This window comes from Equus asinus, chromosome 14 (assembly GCF_041296235.1).
Source record: "Equus asinus isolate D_3611 breed Donkey chromosome 14, EquAss-T2T_v2, whole genome shotgun sequence".
Classification (NCBI taxonomy): domain Eukaryota; kingdom Metazoa; phylum Chordata; class Mammalia; order Perissodactyla; family Equidae; genus Equus; species Equus asinus.
Window position 1 is genome coordinate 40,775,362 of NC_091803.1, and position 24,601 is coordinate 40,799,962.

Genomic DNA, 24,601 nt, shown 5'->3' on the forward strand with positions numbered 1-24,601 from the left:
ACTCACCGGGCGGGCCTCTGACGACGATTACGGCCAACCACAACGTGTAATTACTTCCCACTTCTGGCTCATACACACAGAGACCACATGCCACAGGGGGTCACGGTGGCCCAGGGTGACACCAAGGAGAACCAATGGCACTGCCGGGAGTGGCTCTGCAGCTGGCTGTGAAGGGAGGTTGGGTAATTGCTGCGGAGCGAGCCTACTCTCGTTCCAGAACGAGGTGATCAGCAAGCCTGCGTCAGCCAGAGTAGACTCAGGGTGATGTATGGACGAATGTGTTACATGCCAAAGCATGAGTAATGTGGGCCCCCGAGCCGAGGCCTGAGCACACGTCCAGATCGCTCGACTGCGCCCACAGCAGGGAGGCGACAGGCGGACGCTGACAAATTGGATGGGGAAGGGGAACCTACGGAGGGGGCACACAGAGAGGTAACAGGCCGCTTCCATTGACAAGAGGAGCATGCACTCTTCTCCATGAACTGGCCAATTATCAGGCAGCCTTGCAGCTGCAGAGGCAGGAAGCGAAGAAACATCCATTTCTCTGGAATCGGAACAATCTTGGGGCGTGGAGGACTGGCACTGCACACCCGCTCAGCACACTGACTTTGGGAGGGACAGCAGGTCACACCAAGACAGTGCTGTGCCTTCGCAGAAAGCAACCTCTGGGGTGTTGCTTGGTCTGTGGGAGACCAGCCGCATCCCCCTGGCCTTCTTCACCCACGTCATCTTCTCTGTCCTCCTCAAGACTAGCATTGCTTGGTCTGTCCCCCTCCATGCTGTGTCTGGAATTCAATCAAGAGCCACTGGATGCTTGTGGGACCAATTTAATTACAAGATATTTACGATGGAAGAGGTATGTCTGACGCTTACGCAAAACGAAATACCTCATACTCTTTCATTAAACAACGGCGTACCAAGCATTTACTTGGTATTTCTTCAGGAGGAGTATTTTACTATGTTTTGTTCTCTAAAAAAAAGTAATTAGTTGTGAAATATTGGTGGCTCTCCATTAACAAAACATTCAGTCCGGAACATGACACTCCCCTACATCTCATGCTAACCTGGAAGTGACTATCATTGCAGACGGTGACCTAAGGGCGTGAAACAGAAACAGCATGGGGATTTGGGGCTGGATGCCTGCAACCCCCAACAGGAGGGTGACAAGAGAATGACCTCTTAACCTCTGGCAGTGTCAGCTTCCTCATGCGGAGAATGTGACGATAATACTACCTCACTCTTTGGGTTATTGTAAGCCTTATCGAGATGTGAAATGAGATGAACGAGCATGTTCCTCTTCTGCGAAACGAAAATGCTCCCCTCTTGCACCGACCCCGTACGTTTCCTGCATCCTGGCCTCTCTTCTGATCCCAGACACGCGGAGCTCTGTGACTCACCATTCTCCATACCTGGACCATAGTGGCCCTCGCCCCCCCACCCCCTCTCTCAGGAGGGCGAGCGCCTCAGTCTTCAGGCCTCAAACCCAATGTCAGCTCCTCAGGGATGGCTTCCTTCCCCATCGTCTCCCAAGGCTGTTTCGTATTTCTTCCCAGGTCCAAATCTCCATCTGTGTTGATGAGCTGGTTTCCTGTGTCTCTCCCCACCAGATCGTCAGGAGAGGACCATGTCTGTCTTGTTCGATCTGTATTCTCTGTGGCCAGCACAGCACCTGCCTGGAATCTGTGGCGCTCCACAAGTACTCGTGGGAGGGTGAGGGGAGAGGGAGCAAGCCAGTAAGCTCACAGTGAATGGGCACTGCCCTCATAAGGGGGCCCCAGCCAGAGTCCACAAGTCCCCCAGAGCACACTGCCTGAGTGAACGAAGCCCTCGAATGTTGTTTCTCTTTCTTTGCTCACGAAGCTTCCCAGAATCTGTCCCCACGCTTGGCTGGAGGTTCCCAGGAGGGTCCCCTGGGGTTAGGACGTGAGCAATGCAGCAAGTGGCCAGCGGGCAGTCAGCCTCAGGCCAGCCAGGACCGCAGAACTCACTGGGGAACCCCACTGTCTCCTGGGATGAGGGTGATACCCACGCGCCACGCTCACTGTCCCCCATCGGGAACGAGTGACTCATGCCTCCCCTCCTGGCCCACAGTCGTTAAACTGCTGGAGTGCCCAGAGAGGGGAGTAAACAGACTGGCCCCTTCTTGCCCATGTGCGGCCCCCAGCTCCTGCCAAGTGAAGCCCCCGTGAGCAAAACCGCACATCCCGGTTCGCAGACTGGCACTGACCAAGACTGGATTTCCGTGGCTCGTTAGAGATACGGGGCTTGATTCCCTCTTGAGATGTGTTATTTCAAGACAATCAATGTTTACTGCAGGAACCGTGCTAAACACTGGGGACGCGAAGGTTAGGCTGTTCCCATTTCTCTCAGTGTAAACTCCTGAGGCCTCCAATGGCCCACAGGGTGCCACAGGCTGCAGACCCTCGGTCCCTCCCTGACTTCATTTCCCACAACGCTCCGCCTCGCCATGCTGCTCCTTGCTGTTGCTCCAACACACCAGGGCCTTTGCACTGCCTGTTCCTTCTGGCCCAAACGCTCTTCCTCCAGATAGCTGTATGACTCGCTCCCTCACTTCCTTCAAGTCTGTGCCCCGATGTCACCTTCCCAAGGAGGCCCACCTTGGCCACGCTGTGGAGCCCTGCCCCTCCCTCTTCTCTGCTCGCTACTGCTGCTGTCTAGAGCACCTCTCACACTAACAGGCTCTACTGTTTGCTAACAGTTTTATTGTCCCTCTCTCTTTTCCCACCACAAGAGAAGCTCCTGGGGTCAGGGGTCTTTGTTTTGCTCCCTGGAGCATCTCCAGTGCCGAGAACAGTGCCTGGTACATGCCCAATAAAAACTTGTTGAATAGATGAATGAATAATTCTGACCCAGTTTCAAGGAACTCCGAGTCTGGTCAAAAAACTCAAATGCCTGAAGGGCCAGGCTGCTGATGAAAACTAACCAAGTCCCAGGGCAGAGACCGCAGGAGTGGAAGGTTCTGCATGTTTCTGTTCCCACTCCTGAGTTTCCTGATTTTTGCAGAAACCTGGAAGAAGTCAGCCATGGCTCAACACAGACTCAGGAAGGTCCCCATTCAGCAGGGGGCGTGACACCACCTCACCCCATGGAGCCGTCTCTGGCCTTGTGGCCACCACAGCCCACTCTGTGTCACGCTGCCGGGCAGACACAGAAACGCCAGCTTGAGTCTGAGTCACAGAGCCTTCTCCACCCCACCCCACCCCCGCTTTGCCCACTCTGGTTTTCTCTGTTGGCTCCTCCAGGATGTGGCCGTTCCGAGAACCCCTGGGCCTCCTCTGGCTCCTGGACCAGGACCAGCACCCCTGAGCCATCAGGTCCAGTCACCTGCAGCCCTGCCTAGAGGCTGCTCCTCCGAGAGCCTCCATGCCACAGGACTTGTGTCAGTTGTCGCCACCTTGCACACAGGAGAAGGGGAGAGGCAACTGCCTCTGAGCCATCTCTCGTCTACAACACCCTACTTGACACATGGAACAGGTTGCCCTTTGGATTCTCTTTGATTCTGTCAGATCCTCCTACACGTGGACCCGTGCTGCCACACTCAACACTTCTGCAGGCAGTAAGGGCGCCTTGGAGCTGCGAGTCTGTTGAGGGATTACGGGACAGACCACCAGGGCCCGGCAGACGGGGAGAAGACACAACGGGCTCTAATTCTTTTGTGGGAATGTCTGCAGCAGTGCCAGTTAAGGCCCTTGATTTATAGTAGTTTATCTTTTTCCTTCGGTGTTCACAGTCAACCCTCTCCCAGAGCCTGTTTCCACTCTCAGGAAGAAGAACGTGTGTGCTTCAGAACCAGCACTGATTAACCCAGGGTCACACGTAAGGTCAGGGTCACTGAAAGATGCGGGGACTCGAATCCAGGCTGCGAGGGGGGCTATCCTGCCAGAGGCATTCAATGCTCGGGAGGCTGAGCCACTGTCTGGTTCCAGCCTGGTTGGAAAGAGAGCCCTGAGCAGTGACCAGGGGACCCCAGCCAACGATTAATGCTCTGATTCTGCAAATGATCCAGAGAAGCCAGGCTGCTCTTTTCTCAGCTGCAGGTCCACATGCCATGTCCTGGCGGAATGTTCTGCTGGCAGAGGGTCCAGCTCCCAAAAAGGACAGGTGTCACGTAGAGAAGTGGCAGCCAACACTTTAGGTGAGTGCTCACTCTTCTGGATCCCCAGAGAATCTTCTGGAGACTATCCCAATTGGCTGAAGTGGAGCCTATAGAGAGATGGTGGACGTCCTCATTTTGAGACTAACAAACCTATCTGGCCCCCAGGACTGAGTCCTGTTCTGAATTCACAGCCAGCCGACCATGTGAATGCGCATTAGCTCATCAAGTATGAGCACTTTCCAGACATTGAACCTGGGGCTGACTGAGCTGAAGGGCTCAGAATGCACATGAAGGCTCAGCCCACTGCGACTAACTTGCCACGTTTACTTTAGTGCTGTCGTCGTCGTCACCGTTGCTAATACTGGGCCCTCCGCGCCTTTGTGTCTGGCAACAAGGCGCCTCCCGAAGGGCTGCACAAAGTGTGCCTCTATGTCAATCATTCCCAGAAGGGAGGTCCCCAGTAGGGAACACCCGGTTGTTTGGCAGCCTCGGAAGCTAAGATCGTTACAATGCTAATATCTAACATCTAGGCCTTGATGTGTGCTGGGCCTTGGAATACACACTTGACACTGCATTTAGTCCTCTTCGCAAACCCATGTTTGTTATTCTAATTGCAGAGGTGAGGAAACTGAGGTCCTGAGAGGTGGACACACCTGGTAAGATGAGCCAGGATTTGAGGAGCTCGAGCAGTGTGGCTCCAGAATCCACTCCACTCGATTGCCTCTTAAGGCGGAAAGTAGAAGAGCAGCAAAAGCAACCCACTCTAGCACGCCTTCCCCCAAGCCTGGCTCTGTGCAGAGAAGGGGGCATGTGAGGGTCAGGCCCTGAGGCTATTTCTGTTCTGAGAGTCATTAGGAACATCACGAGGGCCCTTGTGACCCTGCCACTGGTTCACCCGAGTCATTCACTCCTGCAGTGAGTGCCCCCTGAGCATCTCTGGCAAGCCCCAGGATGGCCCAGGCGATGCAGGCATCTCTAAGGCACAGTGCCCTGTCCTCAGAGGGGATGGGAAGCCCAGGGAGGGCAGGGTCGTCTCCTTCCTGTGCACCCCTGCATCCCTGCTGAAGGAATGGATGAACGAATGCAAAAACTAAGGAAACTATTCCACACAAACCCAGGATGAAAAAAGCCCCTTTTTAAAAAAAGTACCTACAGGTAATGATGCATATCCCATAATCTAATCTATATGTTCTCTTTGCAAAAGAATGAGATGTTAGCAGTTTCAGAATTAGTGTTCTCTTACTCTCTTTTCCCCGACGAGAAACACAATCTGCTCTGCATTAGAATTATAGCAAGAACTACACCCTGGCAGGAACCATATGATTTTAATGCACAGATGAATTTCAATTAGACATTTATCTAACCATGCTGATGTGTTTTAAACCTAACCCTAAATTACAGACTTTTCAAATAACTCTGCTCTCCCCTCCGCTTCTCTCTCTTCAATTTTGGTTTGGTTTTGTGAAAGGTCTGCTGGTAAAATGAAGCAATACCAGTAACTTATCTACAAATTACGGGAAGGAGAAAGTAGGTTAAAAAAGACCAAGAACTTAAAACAAGTATGATCAGACCACATCCGAGTTAGGCAGGAAACAATAGGAGACGGCTCTTGCTCAGAGGGAAGGAAGGTAAACCTGGCCAGGACTATTGTCAAACAAGCCATAAACGAGATGCTCCTCCACTCTGCCCGAATTTCAACTGTAGTCGTCAGAATGCAACAAACTTCGCTTTCGCATCGGGGAAAGGTAATAACCGGAAGTAGAAAGCTGACACTTTCACTTGGGTGAGCAATGCCTTCCATGCTCAAAAGAATCTCATTTTCAGTTCAGGCGTCCACCACGACGAGCGGCTGTGTCTATCACAATGGAGGCGGGAACTTCATCCCAAGAGGAGGCCATCAGGACAAAGAAAGGATCTCCTAAACGCTGCCTCTGATGAGAGCGTTCAACTAAAGTGGGGATGCTAAGCTGAGAGGTTGCCAGTAAGTCGCTGCAATTTGCGTTTGCTCAGATTGCAAACCCCACGTATCACTGTCAATATCCTGCTTGTGCTACTGGACTAGAGTTCTGCAAGATGTTACCACTGGGGGAAAAGCCGGGAAAGGGTACGGGGATCGCTCTGTGTTATTTCTTGCCACTGCATGCCAATCAATTTCAATGGAAAAAACCCTGCAAACCCCAGTGCCCCGCCAATCTCTGGGTTCATCTCGTGGAACCTGAAGTCTAACCTCAGCAGGAGGGAAGACATTCTGTGACGAAGCCTTAACACCATTTGGGGGTCTGGAATCATGCAACAAAAGAGAGCCACAGGGACCTAACACATTCCAACTTGTCATGAGTATCAACGCAGCAGGAGCCAGCAGCAGGTTGGGTGGGGCCTGGGCGGATGTGAGGGCAGCGACACCCCAGCTGCTGGGGGCAGCCTCTGAGAAGCCTCCTGCAGGAACACGCACACCATGGCACCAGATCTTCCCACTGCTCAAGACAAGCCTGAAATCCAGATTTTTATGCGAACCTTCCTAAATTTCACAGTTGGTAATTCATAAAATTTTCTTTTAAACACTTTGAAGAGCAAACCAAACAGCTCTGAGGGCCAGACTGCAACCTATAAGGCACTTGATGGGCACTTTAAATCTCTTTTCTCCCCAGCCCCCCACCACAGCCCTCTGCAATAGGGCTTGCTCTCCCACTTTCCGAAATGGGGGCAATAACTTGCCCAGGGTGACCCGCTGGCTGCTGGGGTCCTCAGCAGCTCTGACCAGGCCGGCTGACTCAGCATTCCATTACTTGCCTTCACTCAGCAAAAGCTAGTTTAAGAAAGTTGCAAAAGAGCATCTCTGGCTCCATAAATGCCAAGTCAGCCCACATTTTCTGGACCATATGTTGTCATGACATGGACCATTAGGGGTGTCTCTCCTGTTTGACACTTGTCACTCCGTCACCTCTAGTTAAACCCTCTCACCACACACTACTCCTCCCCTCAGAGCACGTCCAGGACTTCAGACGGTACACTCAGTTGTCTATCTGATCAACAGCTCTCTCTCCTGGACTGGACTGGAAAGCTCCAATGCAACAGAGACTGTTTGGGGTTTTGTACACCCCTAGAGCTAGCACAATGCCTGATCCCAAGAAAGGGCCTAATAAATACTTGTTGAATGAATCAAAAAAGGATGGGCCACACAAACGCCGTGAAAAGGCCCTGAGCAATTCAGAACTAATGCCACCACCACCAAGGACAGAAAGTTTCTGGAAACCTTTTCAAAGGCTCCAATGCTCCCTCAAACGGCCTGGCCAAGCCACCGCATGCCAGAAAAACCAGAAGGACAGGGCACTCTCGTAATCGTACTCCATGCAGTTCCGGCCTTTCATGCTTCGGGATCACACTCCGCCCACTCACTCAGATATAGCAGCAGAGGCCACTGCCAAGGGCAAGCCCAGCCCTTTCACCTGTGTGCCTACTGCCTGAGAACCTGGCTGCAGAGCCAGGGCCCTCATGAAACAGCCTTTGTGTCAAACACTGCGCTCACCTCGACATGAATTGCCAAGCCTGTGCTGCAGCAGATGCAATGGCATACAAGACACCTGCCACCAGCAGCCTACAGCAAGTAAGATCTCCGATAAGAGGGAGCCAGGAGCAAGGGCCTTCCAGGCTGTGGGTATGGTAAGGGCACAGGCATGGAGGTGGAAACCCAGGGCATACTGGGGAAAGAACGAGCTGTACCAGGACTAAGGCAGCCTGGAGCTCAGCACATGTGAGCAGGATGGAGAAGGGAAGGCTGGCAAGAGACAAAGGCCCAGCTTGGAAAGGTTCAGGAGAATGTTCAACACTGGTCTCAGGTGTTTTCCTCTAGCAGAGCACAAAACGCAACTTCAAGGCTCCTGCAAACCACAAACATGCTCTATTTAGACTACAGTACAGGGATAACTGGGGAGATTTTGCACCAAAATGCAGATTTCCAGGTTTTCTGGAAACATGAGAAAATCAGGCAATATTGCATCCATACTCCTACAGAGCAACTGCAGGCAGAGGTGGGACGGCAGCTGCTCACAGAGGACACATACACTTTCCAATTTGCCACAGTCCCCACCACTCCCTACCGCTCTCCCCTGGGGCCTGCATCATTCATACAAGTTCCCTGTCCAGCCTCTGTAGATATCTGTGTCTTAGATGAGGTATTCTCTCATTCTGTCCCAATAATAGTGTCTCACAGATACGCAATCTGAGGCCCAGAGAAGTAGAAATCCATGTTTACTAACATACGATCAATCAAATCCACTTAGTACCCAACCTAGATTTTCCTCGGTATGCATTTCAAGACTCTGATTAGGTTCCCTGAATCCCAGACCAGCTTCTGCATCATTGTTGCTGTATAACCAGAATGTTGGTTTCTGGTTTTAGAGAAACACACACAATAACAAAACGAGCAACGACCTCTTATCAATGTCTCAAAACAGCCCCCATGCGAATGACTTACACAACTTCTCTGAACGTCCTGTTCAGTCTTCGCGTACATCTCAGACAGATCCCCATTCAGGATGACCTCAGCTAACGAGTTCACCAGGGGCGCGTGATGTATAATTAGGAAGACCTGGTGAGAAAGAAGAGACATGTGTAGTCTTTCAACCTCTTCCCCCCTTGATCTGAAACAGCTCGGCTGGGCTGCAAGGCCCTGGATGACGCAGCAATCCCTGTGACGAAGAACGGGTCACATTTAGGAAAAACCAGTCACACTCTTCTCCTTTGAGGGCTGGCCCTTTCTTCATTCCGACTGTTGCCTAGTTGGCTGGCTGCTCCTCAGTGGAAGGAAGTGCAGTAAAGTGAGACCGTCCCTCATGGTGGGGCGAAGCCAAGTCCAGCCGAAGGGGAGCAACTCGGGAAAGGAGCAGCCACACCAGCACACTCCTCCCTGTCCACATGCATTCTCGTGTCAGATTCGATTATGACGAGACCAGAGGGCACCCGCCCAATCCTTTAGTTACGCAGGAAGGGGCCCGAGAATCTTGTTCCAATCAAGGACTTGGCAAAGGGTCGGCTGCACAGATTCCATCCCTGGAATGACCTCTGACCCCGGTGGTGGGTGTCAGCACACTAGGATTCCATGGCAGCACAGGTAGGTGTGGAAACTGTGGGGAAGAAAAGCCACACGAGCCAGAGACCGACCTAGTCGTGCCAGGATGTAAAATCAGCAGGCGCTGGGCTGTCCGGGACGTCCCTGCCACCCCACCCTGTTGCCCAATGCTCAGAGGACCAGCTTTAGGGTTCAGGGTATTCAAAATGGCCTGGCCAAGCAGGTTGAGGCACACCTGCTACTTTGTTTTAAAATGCAAAGGCAACGTGGGTGTAGCATAGCATGGATCTGCCATCTGTATATAAAAAGGGAGCGTGTGCACATTTGTATTTGCTTATGCACATATGGAAAAGCTTCTACACTTTGGCACTATAGTCGGGCCATAATTCTGTGTTGTGGGGGCCGTCCTGTGCGCTGCAGGATATTTGGCAGCATCTCTGGCCTCTACGCACCAGATGCCAGTAGCACTCCCTCCCCCAGTCATGACAACCAAAAATGTCTCCAGACATTGCCCAGCATCCCCTGGGGTGGGTGAAATTGTCCCCAGCTGAGAAGCCCCAGCAGAGAACTCTCTGGAGGGACACAGGAAAACCCTCTAACTACAGTTGTCTCTGGGGATAGAAATCAGGAGACTGAAAACAAAAGTAGAAAGGAAACTTGGTTTTCACCTGTTTGAACTTTTTAACTTAAGAAAATTTTTTATTAAAAAAATCAATGTTGTAAATTAAAAAAGTAAAGGCAGAAACTGAAACACTGGCTGCCTCTGAGCAGTGGGTCTGGGTGCCTGGGGGACAGGGGTAAGAGGAGACTTTTCCCTGTATGTCGTTTTGTACTGTTTGAATAGGGTGAATATATTGTCCAAAAAAATAAATACAATTCAGATTAAAGGTACAGGCAGAATAGCCAAATGTGGTACCTACCTAAAAAAAAAAGGCACATCTGTTTTTAAAACACTGCACAGTGACTATCAGAGAGACTACATAGTATGATCAAACGAGTTAACCCACGTCCAGGGCTGTGGCAGGCATTCAAATGCTAGCGATGATGATGATGATGATGATGATGATGACAATGAGGATTTTTCTCACCTTCATCATGGCCAAATTACTGCCGCCACTTCGCCAAAAACAAAACAAAAACAAAACACTGAGTTCATTCATTCCACAAATGTCTGTTGGGCACCTGGTTTGGATGTGACCCTAACTGATCATTTATCCATGCTTCACTGAGTTCGCAAACATTCACTGAGGACCTATTAAGGCCCACAAGACGAAGGCCACTGACTCCCACCTGTGGACACAGTGCCCAGTCCTTTCTGAGCTCTGGATGGACAGAAGTGGGGGAGGGCCAGTCATCACACGGTACGTGGAAACGTGCGCAGACCGGACTCAAAGCTGGGACATCCTGTCTGCACCACACTCTCGTTGTGAGTGGCCATTTAGTTTCGGCAGGACGGCATGCCCTCTCACACTAAATTAATGCTGTTAATGTGAATCTTCTTGGTTTTGTAGCTGTGCTTGTAAAATAATTTATAAGGATGCTTACGGACACGGGACTCAAGGTTTCCACACATTTAGGCAAAATTATGATGACGCTAAATGAACAGGTGGGGGAACGGAGGACTCCGTTACTCAAGCCGAGGAACCCCAGATTACAAGCTATGCTTTTTGCGTGATACTGAAACAAGTAATTAGGGGCCAGAGCTGCTGCTCCTTCACTAAGAAAACAGGAGAAAAGGGGTTCTCAGAGAAAAGGTGTGGCCTGACCCCTCTCCATTAACATGCCAGCTGTGGGGGTGGGCAGCCGTGCTCCTCGAGGACACTGCCTGTGCATCACTCCAACAGCTGCAGGGTCCTGAGGCTGTGTGCCACGGGATTCCTGTGGCTGAGCATCTGGCCTGGTCAAGTCCTGCCAGACTCCCACAGTCCCGAGCAGGAGATGCTGTCGGATTTCTAACGAGGCGGCGGAGAAAGGTGCCAGGAGACGCTGAGGTTTGCAACGTGCTCCGTTGCACAGAGGGGCATTCAGAAGGCGTAGGCAGCAGGGCAGCGCTCCTGAGCAAGCAGAGCCCCCATGACACAGGCCTGAGGGCGGACAGTGAGCAGGCCCCATGCGGATCCCGACTGCCCTGCCGCTGAGAGGAGGCCAGGTCTGCATCTCTCTTCAGGCCAACCGGAGACAGCCCCACCTCAAACTTGAAACAGCCCAGGGACCAAGTTAGAAGGACATTCTCTCAGCAAAGCAAATAAATACCTGCGCCATTGCAGGAGTGGGAACAGTGCTCTGCTCAAACGTCTGACGACTTGACAGTCTAGAGAGATGGCCTGAGAGTCTGGACTGCTCGTAATAAAAATATTTTTAAAGTTATGTAACTGGGTCACCATGGAGTTTTTCCCTTCTTGTAAATATTACATAATTACGAGAAGGAAACACACTTGTTTAAGAGGGGAGGCAGACAAATTGGCTCAAGACACAAATCCTGGAACTGAGGTTGCTACGAGATACCTTCCAGAAGGTAATCTGGGAAGCAGAATCATGAAGAAAGCCTTTAAAAACAGCCTCGTTAGTGGAAGGTTGTTAACCCAAGGTTGCTGTGTCTACGCACACAGCGAGTCCTGCAGTCTGGGGCTTATTTCAAAATGCCGTCAATAAGACCCATGCAGGCCACATCTCAAGGGTATTGAAAACACTCCCTGGTTGTTTTGGAAACCACAGTCCCCATGGTAAAAATCAACTACATACCTGGCGGGTTTATTTTTTATTTTGCCTTATATTTCCAGCCACTGCCACGAAGAAGACACACAGCACCTCGATGCAGTGTCTGGAAAATAGAATCCCCTCTCCTTTTCTTGTTATTTTATTTCAAGATGGGGACACAGAGAGAGAAGACACGGAGAGCTGGCCTGGGAAATTCTGGACAGGTGGCAGCGCTCCATGGACCCCCAGATGCAGTGGGGACATGCCGGCACGATCAGACATACCTGCGACAGGAGATAGAGAGAAACGGGCAGGCTGATCTTCGGTCTTTCTCCTCCCTAGCGAAGGCCGAGGGGAAAGAGAGAGAGAAGTCCAGGTCACACACGTGAGTGGCACAAGATACATGAAGCCAAAGGCTTCTGTCTGAAAGAGAGGCGCCCTGTCCCCGGACTTCCTCCATGACCCCAAGGCTGTCCTTTCCTGGTGCTAGTCAAAAGTCCACTCTGCAAAATAAATTCGCAACCAAATCCCGCTCATGCCATCTGCGAGGGCACTATTTCTCCACCTGAGAAATCTTTCACCATTAGTCACGGATTAGAGTCTGGCCCTGGGAGAACCAGCTCCTTAAATTACCGAGAATGTTAATTTCCCCCAGCTGGGGCGTGGAGAGCCGGGCAGGAGAGGCCCCCGGAGGCCTGTTCTCAGGAACAGCTTTCCCGGCAGCCGCCAGGGAGAGGCCGGGGCACCCTGGCCTCAGAGAAGCCCCTCGTTTGTGCCGAGCTTCAGAGAGCTCCATCTCCCACCAACCCTGTGAGGATCTTGAGGACCCTCGTTTCGCTCAGGGAGGTTAACTGCCTTGTCCAAGGTCGCAAAGTGAGGAAAGGCAAGAGGCAGAATTTGCAGCCGGGTCTGAAAACTCCAGTTCCCATGCTTTCTCGCTGCCCCCCAGAGCTGCCTCTGGCAGATTTAGTTAGGGTTGCAATTTTCTTCCACTTACTTATTTTTAGTGATAATCTCCATGCTCCATCTCCAAAAAGAAAGCTCCATCCCCTTGGGACACATCTGCAGAGGCAGAAACCAGCTGGGCTGTCCTGCTTCCTGCCAAGGCCTCTACCCCTTAACCCTGGGAGTGGCTGGGCGAGGGTCTCCCCTCCCCAAAGTGGCAGTTCTCATGGGGGAATCCAAGACCACCAGCTCAGAATCACCTGCGGGCAGGTTAAAGATGCAGATTCCTGGTCGACCCTAGACCCACGGAGCCAGAATCCTGGAGAACAGGGGGAGGGTACCCGAGGATGTGCATGTGAACAGGCACTGTCCCCACAAGGGATCGGAGGCTGCTAACTGCGGACAATCATGGCCCTGGGATCTTTTCCCAAGTGCACTCCGACCCTCCCCGTCCATTCTGTGCACGCTTTGTGGCTGGATCTTCTCCAAGTCAATTAGCGCTGGCCACTGTCAGAAAAAGTTACCAGGGATGAGAACACCTCAAGAGAAGGATTCGTAGAAACCTAAACCTAACCCTGTAGAGGTTTCCTGTCCCCCTCTGACGTCAGCACTCTCTTCGCGTCCACTTTCACAGTCTACACACATTCTCTCCCTGCATCTCTCCCTCTCAGGAAATAAGAGGGAAGGAAAGGAAAGCCAGCATGCTTTGAAAGGAATCTCGCTCAGCTTCAAAGCCTTGGTCCCTTGCAGAGCTCAGTCCTATTCAAAGGGCCCACTGTTCCCCCTTCTGAAGACGGCCCGCAGCCACGGGAGCAACGGGGCCGGGCCCCAGGCCCACCTTGTCCTGGTTCTCCAGCGAGCACACGTAGAGCGGCAGGAAGAGCCTGTTGAGCAGGTGGTCGGTGAGCACGTCGTTGAGGAACTCACAGTTGATGATCAGGATGTCATTGAGATAGTGCAGGTGGTCCAGGTGCTCGGCCACCAGGTCACTCAGTTTCCCCCGATTCCGGTGCCTGCCAGGAAAAATGACACCCTCAGCCTGGGAGCCGAGGCTCAGGGCCCTTGGGCCGGGCATCAATGGCCCAGACTTAGGTCACTGGTGCTGCATTCCTACAACCTATATTTGAGCCAGTCTCAGGAGGCACCTATCCTGGCCCGACAGGTGGCATACACAAAAAGAAAATGGACAGGTCCACTGCAGTCGACTTTAGGGGACTCCTGGGGTCCCTCACCCTCTGGGCGTCTCAGTACAGCTCACTCACCAGCACCACCACAGCCAAAAACAAAATGAGTAAATAAAGCAAAAACCAGCTAAGCCCTAGCACAGCCACTAGTCGCTGTGGCAAGATCCCTGGCTCCCAAGATAAGCGGCATTAATGAAGCAATCAATCCTTGCTAATTAAAATGCTCCAGAGGAGTTCTGAAGAGAAAAGCAGGCCTCAGCAGCCGTGTCTGACCCACGGGCCCCGACCATGGGGCATGGTGCATAGCCGCGACACCCTAGCCCCAGGAGGGCCCTGTCTCCTTGCCTCAATGCAACAGGCATGGGGGCTGGGCCCCACGGGTGGGTCAACCTCACACTCACCAAGGGCAGGACCCCTAAAACAACCCCTAAAATGCCACCCCCAAAGAGGTCTCTTTTGCTAAGAGCAATCTAGCTAGGGCGAGACATCCTGTTTGTATTGTGATTATTACTCAAGTAATAGTCATTTTAGAAGACAGAAAAGTAAAGAAAATAAAAGCAAAAAAACGTTAGTTCCTTTAGTCCCACCACTAACAGACAGTATTTTGGGACTTCAGACCCGATAGTCTGTTTTTCCATGTTTCTATGTCTCCCTATGGGCACATCCCAAATGCAGGTGTTACATATCTACCCATCTAACTATATGAGTCAAAACAGGAGCAATTTTGCTCCTTTTATGTGATTTCCAATAATAATTCCTTATTATACTTTAACGAGATATTTGGTAAATATTTATAGCAAATACATGTGGTATAGCCTAGTAGGAGGATGAGGACCTATGAACTCACGTCCCCCTGAGCCCCAGAACATTACATACGATGTTTCGCAATCTTTTCCCCACTCAATAAGATACTGCAGGAATTTTTCTTTAGTAAGATAGTTAAAGCACTTGACTTTTTAAAGCTTTAGTTTAAAAAATATCTTATCAAAGTAATATAAGCAGATGGGTTTAAAAATTAAATAGTCCTGATAAGCTGGTAGTAAAATCTAGCAGCTCCTGGCCCAGCCGCCCCAGCCCAGCCCACACTCCACAGGAGGCAGTTTTTAACTCTTCTAGTTGCTTCTAGGAAAGCTGCGAGGACCTCTACTTTACAATCGAGCCATTTGGGATATTACGTATCGGCCTCCTGCTATGACAGAGCTCTCTGCATTCGCTCTGCCCCTTCTCCCAAAAGTCACAGCCATTGGTGCTGACACTGTCACAACCACTCAGTGTGGAGCCAAAGAGAGGCCCAGGAGTTCACGGCCTTCCTCGTATAAACTCTTGTTCTTTCTGGAGTTAAGCGCCTCGTCACGTTTCACATCCATGACTGTTCATATCCATACGGTCCCTATTTTCCCAAATGCTCCATGAGATCTGCCATCTACCCATCCTTGCTTCTTTCCCAATATCGGAGCTAATATTCTCTCTCTCTAGCCCACCTCCCCCTAGGAGACCCCTCTCCCAGGTCCCTTTATCGACCTGACTCCACCTAGGTGTGCCTCTCACCAGGTCTGTGCAAAGCTGTCATTCTGGGGCAGTGGTTCTCAACCGATGGCGATTTTGCCTCAAAGGAGACATCCGGCAACGTCTGGAGATGTCTGTGGTCATTCCCAACTGGAAAAAGGGTCCTACTGGCATCTAGTGGGTGGAGGCCAGGGGTGCTGCTAACACCCTCCAATGCACAGGACAGCCCCCACAGCAAAAGACCACCCAGTTCAAAAGATGGATAGTGCCGAGTGGGAGAAATCCTGCTTTGGAACACTCATCACTCTGGGGCCCAAATCACCATCCTAATCTTTTTTTTTAAACAGATTTGCTGGGATATAATTCACATATCGTAAAATTCACCCATTTGAAGTATGCAATTTAATGGCTTTTAGTATACTCAGAGTTGTCCGACCGTCATCACAATCAATTTTAGAACAGTTTTACCCCCTGCCACTAAAAAAGCCCTGTCTAGACTCACAGGCAGTTGCTTCCCATTTACCCCGACGAGCTCCCTCCTCCAGCACTAGGAAACCACTAATCCACTCTGTTTCTCTGGATTTGCCTGTTCTGGGCATTTCGTATAGATGGAATGTGGTCCTTTGCATCCGGCTTCTTTCGCTTAGCATTATGATTTCAAGGGTCATCCACGGTGTGGCATGTGTCAGAACTGCATTCCTTTTTACTGCTGAATACTATTCCATGATATGCAGGTACTATACTTTGTCTACCCACTCACGAGCTGACAGTTCATTTTACGCCCAGCACCCCGGCTACGGGTGTACTGAATTTACTCACGCCATCCCTCTCTGGGAGGTATGTGAGTCGTTTCCAACTTTCCGCTGTTACAAACAGCAGACAGGTGGGCGGACCCTTTGCGAGTATGGAAGTCCCTATTCTGCCTAGTCCTGTTCAAGCGTTTCTTCTTCCTCGATGAAACGAACTCTCCCGTAACCGCTCTATCTATCCAGGAAGCACCCCCGGAGGTCACTTACTCCTCATCAGTCTGCACACAGTTATCAAGTTCGATCACGTGGCTCCCGATGAACCAGACCAAATTGGAGAAGTAAGGAACAGCAGTTTTATCTCGGATGTAGTGCAGCATGGCCTGGTTATCCACTGAGGAAATTCATAAAAGAAGAGAAAAAAAAGTCAAGCTACCAAAAATAACTTGTGGGAGATTAAAAAAAAACAAAAAACCACAATGAAAAAGCCCTCTACTATAATCTCAATCTTTTCTGTCTTTCCTGGAAATACTTGAAAATAGTTATCTTATTCATAAAACTATACTCATCAAGGCAGTTCTGATGCCATTTTTGTAATTAATAAATTAATTAATTGGGCTAAACATTAATAGTGCATTAGGAGCCTCCTTATCAGTTGTGTTTAGCTAGACTACAGGAAAACTACACCATTCTCAAGCACGTTTCCTGCATTTACATGTAAGGATAAGTTAAGAAAGCGGAAAACTAGAAGTTAATAACTTACATGACACTGGAATAAGGAACACGGGAATCGTCATGAAGGAAAGGCAAAAACAGACAAGAGTTAACAGGGTGAGGAGCCGGGAAGGTGAGACAGTTGCTCAGAGGGAGAGAGAGCTGGGGCAGGAGGCATCTAAACTGAAAGATACAGGTTAGAGGAGAGCACGAGAAAACAGAGCAGGAGGCAGCAGAATTGCAGCCTGGACCAGGCCGCAAACTCAGAAGCCCGCCAGGCTGGCCGGCAACTCTGCGAGCACAGCCAGCAGGCCTGGCGTGTGCATTGGGGGGGCTCAGGCCTCGGCCCCAAAGAGGGCAGCTGCTTCTCAACGCCTGCTCACCCCTGCCCTGCAGGATTGTGGGCCCAGAATAGTCGAATCTACATTTTCAGGTCAGAAATCCAGATTACTACCCAATCTCTGCCAATTTTTTAAATTTTGGCAACTATACATTTTTTCAAAAAAATATCTAAGCCAATTAAGACACGCCTAACGGCTGTTTAACACAATCCCGGAACTAGACTCGAGTGAGGCCCTGAGGAGCGCCCGCCCCTCCCAATTAGGGGTCCTCCCAAGTGACAACATGCAAACCAGCAAAGGTCAAAGCCCTTTGGTCCTTGAGAAAATGGAGTCCCAGCTCCAGCGTGATGGACCTGGGGGTAGTAACCGGGCACTAGGCAGAGAAGGCATCGCGCTGGAGGGCAAGGCCAGGTCGGGAACTCGGTCCAGCCAGCCTCTGTGCCAGTGCGGGCAGGAAGCCGGGGACCCAGACGCAATGTTTTGGGCATTAAGCACATCTTGAAAGATCAGAGGCGTCTGTTGGCTTCAGAGCCGGTTGAGAATACAACATTGCCCCCTGCTGTTTGGACGTGAAATGCTTGCACACACGGTTCAAAGAGAACATCGCCCTTGGCCATGTTGAAGCATATTTTTACTGACATTTACAAGACAACTTTGCTTTATCTAATTATCACGTGGCCGCTCCGAGTCCCACATGCGCCTCTCTTAGGACATCACGTACTACCTCTGTGTAGCAGCCCTGAGTAAGACTTTAATGTGTAGAACTGAGGGTGCGCGGAGAAGGCTGCGGTACAAGAATTACGTAAGGGGCCAGCTAAATGTTCACTGATGACAAGCCTGCCACGAGACATGCAAGCCCGGCCATAATAAATGAGCTCCCTGTTACCTCCGGAGAACTATATGCACAGATCCGTGAGAGCAAGCACGAGCTGTGAAGTTAGAAATCAGATAAGGCGCGAGCTCACGGGGAAACTGACCTTTGTAGACGTTCAAAGTTATGGTTCTTACAGCAATTCTAACCATGCTTTCAGGGTGATTGAAAAATTTGATGGCTTCTGTGTACAGGGCAAAGTCATTAGTGTGCTAAAACAAAAGAAATACCAAAAATGACTTAGGAATCCATAAGACAGGCTGCCCCCCACCCCAGTTTTCTGAATCCTACCAGACACTGCAGTAAAGACAAAAAAACAGACAAAATGTTACGCACGTGGACGTCAAGCCAGCAGTCCGTTCCCAATGGGGAATGTGGGAAGGGATGGGGAGGTGAGACCATGGAAGAAATGGCAAAGGTCCAGCAATGCCAGCCTGGGGCTCCCGATCTGTTCTGCCACATCCTAGCTGTGTCACGTAATAATTCTAAGCCTCTGCTTCTTCATCTATAAAATGGGGATAATAATTCCCACTTCATGGTTGTTAGAGTTAAATGAGATTATTTCAGATACAGCGCTTAGCCCGGTGTCTGATATCTGACAAGCACTCGGTAAATGCAGCTGTTACTGTTAGACGCTGCTTCATCCGATCAAGGGCAAGTGTGAAGTTCACTGCATTCAGACTTTCTTTTGGCTATTATTTACTTCTCTATTTGCAAATACTAAAAGGCTAAACATTATCCTGGAGGAGGAGGGTCTTGGGAATCTCTGACATTTAAAAGGGATTATTGGAACAGACCCAAACAGTTCAGAACTCCACTGTTGGAGCAATAAGAAAAAACACAGGGGCCAGCCCAGTGGCGTGGTGGTGAAGTTTGCACGCTCCACTTTGGAGGTCTGGGAATTGTGAGTTCAGATCCCAGGCACGGACCTACACACCACTCGTCAAGCCATGCTGTGATGGTGTCCCACATACAAAATAGAGGAAGACTGGCATGGATGTTAGCTCAGGGCCAGTCCCCCCCACCAAAAAAAAAGAAAAGAAAAGAAAGAAAGAAAGAAAGAAAGAAAGAAAGAAATGAAAGAGAAAAAAAGCACAACAGGACCCGGGCCTAGAGCCCCACAGTGGTGTGCTCTGCTGCCCTCTTCTGGCCAGTTTTCCCACATGGGTCCAGGTCAGGCTCTGAGGACACCCACAGGCAGTGAGGGCAGGGGGAAGAGGCAACCAGTAACCTCCAGCAAGGTGACGCCGTCCTCAAAGAACACCACCACCGGGAGCACTAGAAGTCAAATGCCCACTTAACAAGTGGCGGCTACTGTCCAGGCCCGCATAAAAGAGCAAACCAAGCCCACCCCAAAGTGAGGCTCCTGCCACTCCTCTGGCGCCCAGCAAGATGTTCTTCCAGAAGCATCGCTCTGGCCCCAGAATCCCAGCATTCTGCCCTCCCAGCCAGGTGCAGAGAAGCCCAGCTGCCTCTGAGTGGAGGGAGAATCTGGCCGCTCTCTGGCCTGAACTTGGCAGGTGGGTTTTCTCCCACCCGGGAGAGCCTCTGGGAGGGTGCTAACACTGTCCATCTGGTCCCTGGACACATTTCATGAGCATCAGGTACTGGGCTACACAACGTCAATTTTTCAAACTGCCACATATTTTGTGATTGGCAGCCAGTATTTCTCCCCTCCAAGACCAGCTCTTCCCCACTACTAACCTAGACCAAAAAAATCAAGGTTCTGGCAGGCCCAGTGGCATAGTGGTTAAGTTTGTGTGCTCCACTTCAGTGGCCTGGGGTTCACAGGTTTGGATCCCAGGTGTGGACCTAGCACCACTCATCAAGCCACGCTGTGGTGGCGTCCCACATAAAAAATAGAGGAGGACTGGCAAAGATGTTAGCTCAGGGCCAATCTTCCACACCAAAAAAGAGGAAGATTGGCAATGGATATTAGCTCAGGGCAAATCTTCCTCACCAAAAAAAAAAATAATAATAATTCAAGGTTCAGCCGCTGTTGCCACATAATATGGGAACAGCTGCACGGATTTTATCCAAAGTCAAAGGCTATGTTTGGAACTATGGTCTGACTTCAAATATAGGGTGTGCAGCACCAGTCAGAAGACACCTTGACAGAAACAGCACACGGCCGTGTGGTCGCTGGCTTCTGAGATGGCCTGGTGATCATCACCTCCTGTATTCACACACCGTGCCGTCCTGTCCCACACTGAATCAGGCCTGGCCAATGTGGCCTAAAGAACATGGGGGAAGTGATAGTGTGTGGCTTCTGAGGCTGGGTCATGAAAGGCATTACCACTTGCCTGGGTCTCCTGGATCAATCGTTCTAGGGGATGCCAGCCACCAAGCCATGAGGACACTCACACAGGCCCCGGAGAAGCCTACGTAACCGAGGCCTCCCACCAATGGCCAGCACTGACTGCTCGGTCAGCCATGTGAGGGATCCACCCTAGAAGCAGACCTTCCAACCCCAATCCAGCCTTCAGATGACTGTAGCCTCATGAGAGTCTGAGCCAGGCCACTCCCAAGTCCCAGACACACTGTGCTGCAATAAATGTGACACAACGTGACCCCTAAGACACAAGAGGAAGTCTGCAGGGAGGCTTCTGGGAAAGAAGAGTTTTTTGGAAATTACAAAGGTACACAAGAAAGAAAGTGACCTCAATAGGCTTTTTGGCAGTGGCATGTGAGTATGTGATGTCTGGAGCTGATGCAACCATTATGAGACCATGAGGGGTCAAGCCAGGGGACAGCTGCTAACTATGGTCAGTAGAGCAGAAAAATGGAAAAGCCTGGGTCCGTGATGAGCCACAGGACGAACTGGCCCCAGGAGAGCTGGCAGCTGTACCTTGTGGTATGTGAGATAAATTTACCTTACTGTTCAAGCTCCTTTTAACTGTGAGAATAACAGCAATTTATTTATTTAAGTTGCTAGTAATTCTCCCAAGGCATACCAGGGCCGTTAGCCTGTAAGGAAGAGCAATGGCTACGATTTTAGGGAGCCAAATACACACTAGGTGCTTTGAGAACATCATCCCCTTTAATTCAATCCCTGGAAAACGCTACAAGGTATACATGATCATCGCCATTTCTCAGATGGGGAAACTGAGGCTCAGAGGACTGGGACCTCTCTCAGGTCCCACAGCAGGGAGGCAGCAAAGCTGGGTCTGACCGGAGTTTGTCTTTCCCACAGGGCAACACGACCCCAGGTCAATTTCTGGGCACCTCCCCTCTCTGCCAAGGACAATGCTCTCAGGTAGCACAATGGAATTTCACATTAAAAATAGAGAGGTAACTTATTAAATAAAAAAAATCCTTTCTAAGCGCACCAAGGTCAAACGGCTGCTATGAAAATCAGGAAGGAGCAGGCGTGTGAGTGCTTTGTCAACAGACACAAGGCCGCTGGCACGGAAGGCGCTGCTCTGGCGGGCGAGCTTCCCACCCAAACGCGCCCTCCGGCGGTCACTCACCTCGTTGTAAAAGAAATGGACAGTGTGGTTGTTGAGTTTCAGCGAAAGGGTTTTCAGGAACGATATATAATAGGCCATGATCTCCTCGTCGGAAAAGTCAAACTTATGGACAATGATAGAATTTACATAGTTATTAGAGAGCAAGTAATCTAGAGGGAGAAAAAACAAAGGAAAACAGGTTAATTCATGCTGGAGGAGAGACCGCGGAGACAGCCAGGTAAGGAGCAGGCGACCACGTGGACGGACCAGAACCAGTCAAGCTGCTGGGTAGCTGGGGTTCAACAAGCTAACACGGAGCCCCTTGACCTTTAACCAGCAAAGAGATCAGCCGCTAGGCGCAGCCACTAGAAAGTTCGAGAGCAATGCCAGAGCAAAGCCCAGACCACCCGTCCCACACCAGACAGAAAACAACCCTTGAACATGCTCTTTCGTTGCTGGAAAGTTCAGCACAGAGCTGGGGGCAGGGCAGCTGAGTTGGTGCGTGGGCAGTTTCGCAAACCACCCACGGATGAGGGTAAAAAGTGCTCTACTTTAAAAAACCTGCCCCATTTTGCCATCAAAAGTCACCCCGTCATCCCTGGATGCCACAAAGGGCTACACATGGTTTTCTTCTCCCTATATAGCAACCTGATTTCATAAAAGCCACTTGCGGCTGAACCTCCACTACATGCCAGCACCAGGCAGAGTGATTTCCACTATAATTAATCATTAAGACAACACTGCAGAGCAGGGCTCATTCTTCTCATTTCATGGATGAGTAAAAAGAGCTCAGAGAGGTTGATTAATTTGCCTGAGGACACAGCAACAGTAAATCACAGAGACGGGATTCGAACTCAGGTCTGATGTCAAAGCCTGTGCACTCATGGGAGCCAGCAATGAAAAGCAGGTGATGAGGGCCCGGGCACACTGGGGCCAACTGGAGAACAGGCACCCTCTCCAAGCCCCCAGCCTCTGGCCCCTGCAGAAATGCAGCCCCAGCATGGTGAGAGCTTCCGACGGCAAGGGAAGCTGGCAAACACAGATGTTGACGCTGCATCTCCTGATTTTGAAATGCTGGCCGCTAGATCAACTCGCTCTATAGACCAACTGCAGCCCCTGGGCCTGCAGTTCGAAATCTTGGCATCGGGCCCTTGCCCAACAGATATGTTCTCTGAGTCCAGCCAGCCTGTCCCCACTGTCTGTCCTTTGGGTGGCCAGTCTAGGAGCTCTGACCACTGCCCTGCCTCCCCACTAAGGGTCAAAGGCAGCCCATGATCAACAGCCGCCCTACAGGCAGCTATGGGAGGCAGCAGAGCTGAGCAGTTCGGAGCCTCCTTACTGAAAGTCTGGTCCTCGGACCGGCAACACAGCCTCACCTGGAGCTTGTCAGACGTGTGCCTTCTTGAACCCCAGCCCTGACAGCTATGAGCGGGCAGGCCCAGCACTCTGTTAAGAGGCCCCACAGGGCCTTCCATCACGCTCGTGTTTGAGAGGCACTGGGTTCGAACGTGGACTTGGATCCACCTGCCTCTGCCACTTCCTAGCTGGGTGACCTGGGCAAGCGGCCTACCCTCCCCACTCCCCATTTTCCCCGTCTGAAAACCAGAACGACGGTACCCTCCTCATGGGTGTTGTGAGGGGTATAACAGACAATGCACAAAAAGCACCAGGGACAGTGAGGGGCACAAAGTAAGCCCTCAAAGATGTCAGCTGCCGTTCTTCTTACCATCATCTGGGGATCCCGAATCCCCACCATCATATTCCCAGGACTGAACACAGTTGCTCACGGGTGAATCGGAAATAAACCATTAAGCTATTTGGTGCCAAAGTTATTAGGCCAAAGTATTACTGAAAAGGCTGGAATCACCAGAAACAACATGAAGAGCCAACCAGAAGCATAGGGCCATGAGAGGGGCCACAGTGTGGGGCCACAGCCGGGTCCCCCCGCCGAGGCCAGCTCTGCGGGAAAGCCACTGTGTTCGGGAAAGCCACTGCGTTCAAAAAAGCGCCCTGAGTGTCCTCGGAGCAGCCTTTGCAGACAGGCCGTGAGGGCTGCAGTCTAAGAATGATTCTCAAAACCTCCTAATCATAACAATTCCTGAAGCAGAGGTTGGAGCCCCTCCAACAGAAGCGGCAGCGGGTCTGGGGTGGGTTCTAAGAATCCTAACGCGTTTACAAACGAGGTTACACATATCACAGGGCCGAGGCGCACAGCTTGACCGAGGTGGAAACGTGCACACGTGTGAATCTTAAGTACGCGTGCCTCTGTACTTCTACACACATATATACACCTCCCACAAATCTTAGGTGTCAGCTTGATGAATTTCTGCAAACACACACACTGTGCAAGCCCACCCAGATCAGGGCGCACTCCCAGTTCCCCAGAAGGCTCCCTCTGCCCCACCCAGTGGTGACCGCCCAGAGGCAACCCCTGGTCTGACTTCTGTCACTGCAGACTTGTCCTGCCTGTTCTGCAAGCTCATAGGCTTGGAGTCAGACAGCACGCTCTCCTCTTGTGTCTGGCGTCTCGCACACCTCACAAGCTGAGTTATCCATGTGGTTCCCTCCTTTTTCCTCTGTGCTGTATAGTATTCCATGCTTTGAAGCGCCCACAATTGATCCGGCCAGAATCTGAACTTGCGACAAGCAGCCGGGTGATGCAGATGCCCTCCTTTAGGTGCTGGCACCGTGGCTGTGGTTGGGACGAATGGGCTGGCAGCAGCAGGGACTGCTGGGATGTCCCATGAGCCCCACTGTGACTGGTTAGTGGCTTCCGGGCCACCAGGGGCACAGACGCCCATGCTGGCAGCTTCAGACGGGTACCTATGAGCCTCTCGGCCGCATTCTTGAGCTGGAAAAGCCACACGCTCCAAGCATTCCCCGGTGGGGACTTTTCCAGGGCCTCCGCTGATGACTCTGTGGGTGGCGGGGCCACCGTGGGGGCAGCAGAGGTGCCTCTATTA

At 51.1% G+C, this 24,601-nt stretch overlaps 1 protein-coding gene across 10 annotated transcripts in view; it reads right to left on the reverse strand.

Annotated features, from left to right (window-relative positions):
- Positions 1-24,601, reverse strand: part of CLEC16A (C-type lectin domain containing 16A) — a 199,954-nt gene that overhangs the window by 156,730 nt on the left and 18,623 nt on the right. For 7 of the 10 annotated variants that reach the window (XM_014849914.3, XM_014849916.3, XM_070484931.1 and 4 more), the window contains 6 exons: positions 21,660-21,808; positions 18,296-18,401; positions 16,534-16,657; positions 13,666-13,840; positions 12,167-12,220; positions 8,592-8,705 (listed from right to left, as the gene is read on the reverse strand). In XM_014849914.3, the coding sequence (XP_014705400.1) occupies positions 8,592-8,705; positions 12,167-12,220; positions 13,666-13,840; positions 16,534-16,657; positions 18,296-18,401; positions 21,660-21,808 (722 nt within the window). The remainder of the gene's footprint in view (positions 1-8,591; positions 8,706-12,166; positions 12,221-13,665; positions 13,841-16,533; positions 16,658-18,295; positions 18,402-21,659; positions 21,809-24,601) is intronic. The other 3 variants (XM_070484928.1, XM_070484933.1, XM_070484929.1) reach the window with 3 other exon arrangements.